This window comes from Lampris incognitus, chromosome 7 (genome assembly GCF_029633865.1).
Source record: "Lampris incognitus isolate fLamInc1 chromosome 7, fLamInc1.hap2, whole genome shotgun sequence".
Taxonomy (NCBI): Eukaryota; Metazoa; Chordata; class Actinopteri; order Lampriformes; family Lampridae; genus Lampris; species Lampris incognitus.
The window spans coordinates 21,456,331-21,466,651 of NC_079217.1; the positions used below are offsets into that span (position 1 = coordinate 21,456,331).

Consider the following 10,321-nt stretch of genomic DNA (forward strand, 5'->3'; position numbering starts at 1 on the left):
GTATGTAGTTACATAGTATGCAAAAATAATCCAGTTGAGGTTCATCACATTGAACTGTTTTGGCAAGGTAAAGTATTATGTCAAACCAAAAATAACACTCCCTTAAATATTTCAGACATCAATTTGGTGGAAATTTTAGATCATAGATTCTGGTTATTATTAATTTTAGAGAACAAAACGAATTTCATTCCGACACATCATCATTGAAAGATGGTAAATGGGAATATTGAGTTACTGCCCAGCCCTTGTTGTTCAGCACGTTGGAGTGTTTTGAGGTAATGCAACCTGATTTTTCCATTCTCACAGAGTCACGTTACTCACACGGGAAGTTGTGCATGAAGCAAGCCTGTGCAGTCAGGATCCACTCCGCCCGCGTCTCACAGAAGAGGGCGATGTTGCTGTGTGCCTGCTGGCCCAAGCACGCCAGGCCGCTGCCCAGGTGGGAGGCGGCCCTGTAGCTCTCCTCATACGACATCCAGCGGTACTCCCCCAGGATCACCTGTGGGAGATCGGCAGGGGATGGGTGGGGGGAGGTGGCATGGGCAAAGAGGTGGATGAACACGACAACTGATAAGAGATAAGAGGCGGTGAGGGGGGGGGGGGTAGTGTCATTCAAGGAGAGAAAGAAGAAAACAGGGTAAAGCGAGAGGAAAACATACTGAAAAGGCGAGGAAGGGGGGGTGGGGGAGAGGGGGGTACTGACAGCTAGGAGAGTAAAGAGGGAGGGGACCTTTTCTCAGAGGATCCAAGAGAAAGTGGGGTGAAAGGAATGAGACACAGCAGCATGTGATGGCTGTGTATAGAAAAGATCAACATGGAATATGTATCTATCTACCCACAAGGACGCCAGTTCATTCTCTTGTCTTTTTTGGTTGAAAATAAAGATATGCCTCTGACACTGAGATGGTAAGATCCTGCATATAAAGGCTCTCTCACATCGAGATACATACGGGGGAAAAAACCCCACTATAACATAATACTTAATATAAGTGATTGTACTGGCTCCTAATGGTGGATCATTGCCAGTGCAGCCACCGAGGAGCCCCCGCACCCCCACCCCACACCCCACACGCACACACAGCCATCTTAAAGTCCCTTTCTGAGAACAGCTGGTTAGATAATAAGGACTAGCACTTTTCTTGCAGCAACCAGTGTTTCAACAGCGGAATTTAAGTGGATTATGAGGATTTGGCAATTGGGATTAGGGGGTTAAAACAGACGGTATTTAAAGTATTGCAAGGCAAAGTTGCCTCATAAAATCAATCACTTAACTGCTTTCACTTACAAATGTGCAGTACGTGCACACATTGGCATGGCATAAAGACAGACACACACACACACACACACATGCACTTAGTATACACAGAGAAATACACACACACACACACACACACACACAATTCTGTGTTAAAGTTCACAAAGAACGACGACATGACTGGTGCACAGTCTAAAAGTAAAATGTAAACATTATACACACTGAACAAGGACAAAATGTCACTACCTGAGTCACTCATTCCTCAGTTACTGCCTCTCCCCCACTCACACCTCACCCTTCTCCCTTTTTTCCAATCTCTTCCCCATTCCTCTTACCCCTTTTGGACACCTCTCCATCTCGCTCCCTCATTCCTTTAATTTTACTTGCATCTCAAGGTTAAGAGAAGGGAACACTTAAACAAGCCCGTTGAGGGTATCTGAAGGGAGCAGACCCCCCCACCACCACCACTTTTGCAGGAAGCTCCACATTGGGACAAACAATCCAAAAATCTTTGTAGCTCTATTCATGCCCCTATACTCTCCCTCTCCTGATGCAATGTGTTGGATGGCTCCTCTACACCAACCCCCGCCCCCCGCCGCCTTCTACCTTTATCAAGGTAAGGCAAGGCAAGGCAAGGCAAGTTTATTGGTATAGCACCTTATCATCGTAGAGGTCATTCAAAGTGCTTTACAGGCAAAAAGATTTTTTTTTAAAAAGCATTATAACAGCATAAAATAAATAAAAGTACAGACAAATCTGATAAAAGTACAGACAAGTTTAAAACTGAGTTAGTAAAATAAATATCAGCCTTATCTATATCTATATTTATGCCCCTTGGTCTGTTTCTGCATCTCATCAGTTCTTTTTTTTTTCTGATTTTTTCCCTTTTTTCTCCCAATTTAGTGGCCAATTGATCCCTATTTTAATTCAAACACCCACCCTCGTATTGCATGCGTTCGCCAACTGCATCTCTCCGGCCGGCAGTCTCGAAGGAAAGCGCCTCCCCACTTTCGTGACAAGGCGAATCCAAGCCGAACCACTGTTTTCCCGACACACACAGAGACGCATTCACATGACGAACACAAGCCGACTCCACCCCCCTCCCGAAGACAGCGTTGCCAATGATTGCTGCTTCATCGAGTCCGGCCATAGTCGGATCTGACGAGACCGGGGCGCGAACCCCAGTCCCCAGTGGGCAAACGCATCGACACCAAGCCGATGCTTAGACCGCTACGCCACCGCGGACAGTTCTTTTTTTTTTTACCTTTATCCTTTCAGCCTTCCTGTCTGCAACTTCATATGAGGGCTGTCACTTTAGATTCGAAAACCGAAATTAAATTTGAATTGGCATATCGGCATGTTTCGTGGCAAGAAATGCAAAAGAGCAAATCACCAAAAAAAGCATTATAACAGGAAGCAGCCCAACTGTCCAGAGAGAGCGAGAGAGAGAGAGAGAGAGAGAGCGAGCACCAAATGATTTTAGGAGTAACATTATTATTTTCATTAAGTCTTTTTTTTCCTAGCCAGCTCTGCTAGCACAATGCGTCTATTCATATTTTGCACCTTTCACTAAAAAAAAAAGAAAGAAAGAACGATTCTTCTGAAAGATTACTCTCTCTTGTTTATGCCCTGACGCCCACTTTTCCATGCAAACTGAAAAGCATTTTAGACTCGTTTCCTGCCACTTGATAGGCCTACCAGAATCAGAATTAGAATCAGAATCAACTTTACTGGCCAAGTGTGCATGCACACAGGAGTTTTTGAATCTGATAGCACTTGCAGACAATAAATTCAGCTTTGAGAAAGTTTAGACATTTTTGACATGCAGTGAATTCGAATTCGCCCTACATCTCCGATCCAAATATCGAACAGGATTTGACAGCCATGCTTAGCACCTATTTAAACAGCTTCCTTCACTATAGTCCCCCCCCCCCATTGTCATGCTATCTCCCTCCATAAGGTGACTGTAACCTGACTCGCCTCCATCCCCTCCCTCTTTCTCACACTTTATGTTCTGATGGTCCAATTCTCTCCCTCTCCCTCAGCCCCTCCATACCTTCTTAAACACCTTCCCATTGCTCTGCCTCTCATCCTCCTCGTTGAGGACCTCTCTGGTGCCCAGGCAGTCTCTGTGGGGGAACCGTCTCGCTGCGTACTCAAACATCTTATCCAGGGTGTCCACGCCGGGGTGCAGCGACGTTGCCAGTCTCTTGCTGGCTCGCACCGCTCGGTAGGGCCCCTCGGGGCGTCCCGCCACCGAACGGGCCTTCGCTCTTCTGGCTCGCTCCGCCTCGGAGCCGCCAAAGCCGGGGTCGGGCTCAGCGTGCCAGCTGAGGAGGTAGGCAGGCAGAAAGGAGATGAAGGTGTATATCCACACCATCAGGTGGAAGAGGAGCAGCAGCATGGGATTCAGGTCCTCCTTCATTTTCATCGTGGAGGGTGTGCGTTTGTGTTTGTGTGTGCGTTGAGAGGGTATGGTTGAGGAATGTGTGTGAACGTGCAGGAAGGAGGTGACGGCGTAAGGTGCAAGTGCACGGTGAGAAGTTGGGTAAGGGGAGTGTTGGGGGGGAGTGTTGTGTTGTGAGTGAGGTGGAAATGTGCAAGGCCGTTGAGGAGAAGGTCCTAATGTGTTTTTTTCCTTCTCGTTCCTCTTACTGCTGTCTTTCTTTCCAGCAGAGTGGGCCTCTCTTTCTTCCCGTCCCCTCCTTTTTTGGGGGGGTTTCTTCCTTTAAGGGAATTGACCTTGCTCTTGTCTGTGCTTCTACACCTCATCAACAAGTGGTCCAGTCTCCAGCGGTCCAGTCTCCAGCAGTCCAGTCTCCAGCAGTCCAGTCTCTGACAGCTGCAACACAAGTGAGAATAAGTGGCATTATATAAATGCTCACTTCTGGGAAATTCCTCGCTTTTATAAAAATTACAGTATGACACAACAAGCTGGTATGATTGCAAAAGAGTTTCAACTACTGCAATTTTACAGGGCTTTTGACTTTTTTTTTTTTTAGTAACTGGAACAACATTGTCATTTATCGCATGATCCTCTGGCAACCTGCAAAAACAGCGGAGGAGGGAGGAAGCTGCTGTGAGAGAGCCAATCGTGGCCAGCTCTTTTGAGTCTCTGTTCAAATAGCTTTATCTCCTCCTGCCCCTGTATCCAGAGGACAAGCCAAGAGCTCTCCCTCTTACAGCATGAGCACAGCATGGCTGACTCTCGCTGTCACAAACTGTTTGTATGCCCTGACACCGATAGGGAGAGAGGGGGGTGGGGGGGGGTTATAGAGGTGGTGGCGTCCCACAAACAGATGGAGGAAAAGAGTGAGAAAGCAGATGTCGTGAGATAGGTTTTGGGGAAAAAACGGAGTGGGTGATGATAAATGATTGGAAACAAGGGGTGGAATTTGGAAAGAAATGTGGGGAGAAAACGGAGACACACAGGGAAAGGAAGGTGACTCAGGGGTGAGCGGACAAGAGAGAAAGTGAAAGAAAAGAGTGAAAGACAAGAGTGTATGACAGGGTACGGGAAGAGGTCAGGTCGTGCATGATGCAACGACCGGAAAGAGAGGAACAGGGGTGGGGCCAGGTTTGTTTGAATGGGTTGCCTCACATGTCGAGAATGAGGTGAAAGGTCTGTGCAGGTGTGTCTGTGGAGAAAGGTCCCGCTCAGCGAACTTCTGGCACTTCAGCATTTAATGCAGAGTGTTAGGGTGCATGTTTCAGGGTGTGCAACATGTACATGTACTTGTGTGTGTGTGTGTGTGTGTGTGTGTGTGTGTATGCGTGGGCGGGGTGGGGGGGTGGGGCTCATTCCATCTAACTTCCCACTCTCTCCTGTGACCACGTTATTGCACCCCCCCCCACGCGCGCGCGCACACACGCGTGCGCACACACAGTCAAGCGTGCAACGGTGGTAATGGGGACTTCGCCACCTAGTGATGGCAGATTAGGAGCTGTCCGTGGTCCTGAAGAGATATCTCTCATTACCCGTGCTTTAAGCAAGCGTCACCATGAACCCAAAAGCTGCAGTTTCCTCTGCTGCAACACAACTGCATCTTATCAAGCGCTGGGGCGAAGCTTAGCATGGAGACTCCAAGCAGTGTGTCCCGCTTTCGGCCCTGTGGACAATTTTCTTTATCAGGTACTGTCTTTACTGAACAGAGATGACACATCATCTAATATCCCTTTAAAATGTTGTGTGCATAGACTCTCTCTCTCTCGCTCACACACACACACACACACACACACACACACACACACACACACATACACACACACACACACACACACACAGCACACTGACCTCCATCAGTCTAATCTAGAAAAAGCAATTTATTATTTACATTAGGGAGAGACACATTTCATCCCTAAAGCTACACACACTTGCTCCAACCCCCCCTCCCCCCAACCTTATCCACACCTTATCCAATAGTGTACCCTTGAGACTTATTAATAAGTACTTTTGCCACCAGCTGTACCCTCCAAACTACCATTTGTTCCCGCGGGACAGCCTCCTCTCCTCTCACATGGAGGGGGAGATCTGTTGTGCTGGTGTCCCGTTACCCAGCAGGAGTACTTTGCTTCGTCAGGGGTCAGACGAGCTAGCTGATACAGCAGAGGCAGAGGGGAAAGAAACTTCACTTTCTTCTTGTCCCCTTTTGAGTTACTACCAGACGGTGTGGGTTTTTTATTAGATTTGTTTCCCATTCGAATCCTTTTATATCCCAGAGTCATGGCTGATGGCACAGAGCCTCTGCAGCAGCACAGTGTGAGCTACTGGAAGGCAATACAACATGTTATGAGTTGTCTGGCCCCGTCACCTTCTGCAAGAAAACAGGCATGACAGAACAGGCTGTTAGCAGAACACACAGCGATGTTAAAAAGCAAACGTAGAGGTGCTATAAAATTAAAATTTTGATTTTAACATTGCAAAAAATATGACCATCGTTTATCGCGGGTGGTGGAAAGAGTTGCTGAGCTCTACCAACTGCAAAACGATACCTCTGCTGGGTGCTGAGATTTCCGGCTTCAAAACCTACATCCACCTTTTAAAATCCAATGTCTTTCCATAAAGCCACATGTCCTCACACATGCATCTCACCATGCATTTTCAAATTCCAATATGGAGAAGCCAGTTTTGTCATCCGGAAATCAAATATTACATCATAAATGCTGCTCAAAGAGATGAATAAATATTATTGTGCAGTGTTTTACAACATGCTTATCGCTACACGTAAATGGGCTGCATTTATATAGCCTTTTTCTAGTCTACCGACCGCTCAAAGCACTTTACAGTGTATATGCCTCACATCCACCCATTCACACACACATTCATACACTGATGGTGGAAGCTGCCTTGCAAGACACCGACCTGCTCATCAGGAGCAGTTGGGTCTTGCTCAAGGCCACTTCAGCACACTCTCTGGAGGAGCCGGGGATCGAACCAGTGACCTTACAACCCACTCTACCTCCTGAACCATGCCACCCCAACTTCACATTTCGGTGGGAGCTCTGCATTAGGTAATTAGCAAAATTGTGAAATGTTATTTATTCGTGTTAGTTGCGTCAATCACAGAGCATCGTTGCTCCAATGGACGTTGTTGGGATTCCTACTGGCGGCTGATAAAGATCACTAGAGAATACATTTTGCTGATTGCACCCTTAATTGTAGAAATTTACATCACATGCATTGCCAAAGAAAAATCCTGGAAAGGGATTTCCTTACCTGGATTACTGTGCATGCAGGTTCAAGTTCACTTTCAAGTTCACTTCATGGTCATATACATATAAAAAGTACCATGTACCTTCAAATGCAATGAAATGAATGCAATGAATGTATCAAGACTGTCAAAAGAAAAATGGCTTACATTTCTGAGAAGGTACTAGCTATGCCTTGAAAAAGTTGTGATACTACATTAACTTTAACATCTAGTTTTCATATCTGTAAAAAAAAATTATGTTTTTGCTCATAATTGAACCTCAATCGACCGAAAGGGTTTCGGCTGAAAATGGTTAGCAAGGACATTTCATTCAAAGAAGTAAAAGTGTCATTTGGAAGCTTGAAGATGTTGTTGACCCTATAATTTTCTAATATTGTTGCTACATGGCTACAAACACATGCATACTGTTGAATGTCAACCAAAATAATCTGTAATTTGGTCTAGCTGTTTGCCTGGCGAGCCACATGACACACGGACACACAACGGCATTGCCCTGTCTGAGCAACATGGCCAGCAAGCCTTATTTCTTCCTCTGTCTCCTCTCATTATTGTCTCAACTTAAGAAAATGTCTTTAAAGCACAACAGGAAGCTAGAAGCATTGCAGGGGTTTTGGAAACAGCTTCTACTCACTGAATTGAGTAATATTCTGCTATGGCCTACTAGGGGCGGGGTAAGCTGGCATTTGCCTGTGTGTGTGCGTGCGTGTGTGTGTGTTAGACGGAATCACTGCTTCCTTAAAGGACAGTGTGAATGGGGTCTTTTGTGTGGCCAACACCAGCGTGATCTCACCCACACAGCTAAGCAGGCAGTCTGAAGGCTGAGAGAAAGTGCAGCATGGCTATTGTGATGACCCAACACACCAGCACACGACAAAGTCCCAAAGGGCAACAGCCCCATTTGGGCGGGGTTCAAAATATGTGTGTGTGTGTGTGTGTGTGTGTGTGTGTGTGTGTGTGTGTGTGTGTGTGTGTGTGTGTGTGTGTGTGTGTGTGTGTGTGTGTGTGTGTGTGTGTGAGGAAAAGAGAGGTGATCCGTTTAAGTGTGTACACGTACAAAAGGTTGTCCATTACATGTTTGCGTATGGCGGTGCATGCGCTTGATAGAGGCGTAAGCTTGCCACATAAGTGTACTTGACCACCATTTATAATGTTGCAATCAAAAGCTTGCAAACGTTTCGAGGAGTGAGAGCACAAAACACAATTGGCAAGATTATGTGGCTCAGACTGCAGCTTTCCTTCCTTTTTTGTGTGTGTTTAGAGTGACATAAACCATTGGCAGGCATGCCAATCATCAACTGATGTCTCTATAAACTGCAAGTCCTCTGGGTGTCTCTGACCCTGGCTTAGGGCAGTATTCGGTGGTTAATTCAATAGTCAAAAATTATGATGCACGTGTAGCTGATTCATTTAAAAATTCCTATATTCAACATTCTGCTTTGAATCAGGTCTTAATATAAGATATGTTACACATCCACGTTTTGCTTGCATGGTTTCGGGAAATATGATGTAGGGGGGGAAACTGGGGTGGCAAGTCGTTAGTGTGGCTGTGTGCTCTCATATCAAATTGGACCATCTTTGCGAGACAACAGCACTTCTGTGTATGCAAGGGCACTCTCGAATAGACCTTCATGATTTGATAACTGCCATGGGCCTATTCACTGCAGCAGTGCAAACAGACCTTGAAATTATACATGTGGGAAGTACTGGTTATGAAACTTACAGTGATGTTACACAGGGTATCTTCGCTGAATTTCAGAAAAATAGAGGCTTAACAGCTTAGATCAATGGCTGATACACACAGATGGATAGATAGATAGATAGATAGATAGATAGATAGATAGATAGATAGATAGATAGATAGATAGATAGATAGATAGATAAATAGATAGATAGATAGATAGATAGATAGACAGACAGACATTTACGTACAGGCTATTATCATAAAACCGTAATTGAGCTAAAAAAAAAAGAAGAGTCCTGGCCCTGGTCGTGTGATGAGCTCATCTACGGTACTGTTCACTGAAAGAACTGTTGTCATATGCTATAAATTATTAAGTCCCTATTCTGCTTGAGCATATGGACTCGATCCACGATCTTGGGGAAATCTCTACTGGATACAACGGTACAAAAAAAAGGCGTGTATCGATGCCCAAATATTTCTCGTGGTGAGGTTATGCGCCCCGACTCTGCATCCAACGCAGCGACAGAGGCTGCAGCATCCAGCACATCTGGCTGTCTGTCTTCTGCATTGTAAAAACAAAAAAAAACAAAAAAAAACCCCACAACGGCTAATGGACGCTTACCTCAGACGGTGTAACTGCAGTGGAAGACCCCCACTCGTTTCAGGTACCGTGAAATCCAGGTGCCTGTGACGGCTTAGAAATTGAATTCCCGCATAGGGCTCGGACTGTCCGCTGATATTGGTCGCGATTCCCTCTACCCGGAAGTGACAGGCGCGTCGTCATGGCATAATTGCGCGGAGCGGCATTCCCTGCCTTTTGATTGGCCCCTCCGAGGTGGCGCGTACTGGGGGCCGGTCGGCGGTGGAAACGGAGGTTACCTCCGGTCAGACGGACCGGCACGCGCAAAGCCGAACCCGGCATGGAGTCTGTTTGAGATCGATGGATGACTATTTGCACAGTCATGAGGAAAAAAAAGTCGTAAGACTAAGAGGCGACTCACTGCGCCTGATGGTGCCGCGCGGAGCCGTGTGGTACAGGCTTCGTGTCTGCCAGCCGCCTCAGGTGTAATGCGCCGAGGGTGCGACTTGTGTCGAGACTCATGGTGGATGATATATGACACAAGATCTCAACGCACAGGTTGATGAAAGGAGCTGGTAATTCTCCAAATTTTTGTTAGCGAAAACGAAGGGGGGAAAAATCACTTCGCACAAGTTTTAAACTATAGGTTATGGGCCACTTACATAGCCTGCATTGGCGTTTCCTGCGCAAATGCCCTCACTACTATTACTGTCTCTACATGGGAACGATAATGTTCTTGGTATGATAACGCTCTTTGTTAACGGTGATTAACCAAAAACTTCAAAAATCACTGAGTGAGTCTTCAACATGTGCACACAAACACACACAAACCTTTCTTTCAACCATCAGCAGTGGCTGTCTGAGCCAGACTGTTGCTGTTCTCCATCCATCCATCCATTATCCAAACCGCTTATCCTGCTCTCAGGGTGGCGGGGATGCTGGAGCCTCTCCCAGCAGTCATTGGGCAGCAGGCGGGGTGCCTTCTTATTAAACCTGACTTTACACACAGTTAGACTCTGACACAAGCTTCTATTTCTTTTTCTTTTTCTTTTTTTGCTCTTCATCCGTTGTTTGGGCTGGGGGAAGACTGCTTC

General features: G+C 46.2%; 1 protein-coding gene across 1 annotated transcript in view; it reads right to left on the bottom strand.

Annotated features, from left to right (window-relative positions):
• The window catches only part of acsl3a (acyl-CoA synthetase long chain family member 3a), a 42,839-nt gene extending 33,439 nt beyond the window's left edge, over nt 1-9,400 (bottom strand). The window contains exons 1-3 of the mRNA XM_056283291.1: nt 9,270-9,400; nt 3,312-4,097; nt 322-499 (exon numbers count right to left, since the gene is read on the bottom strand). Of these exons, the coding sequence (XP_056139266.1) occupies nt 322-499; nt 3,312-3,686 (553 nt within the window). The 5' untranslated portion in view covers nt 3,687-4,097; nt 9,270-9,400. The remainder of the gene's footprint in view (nt 1-321; nt 500-3,311; nt 4,098-9,269) is intronic.
• Between the last annotated feature and the right edge of the window lie 921 nt (nt 9,401-10,321).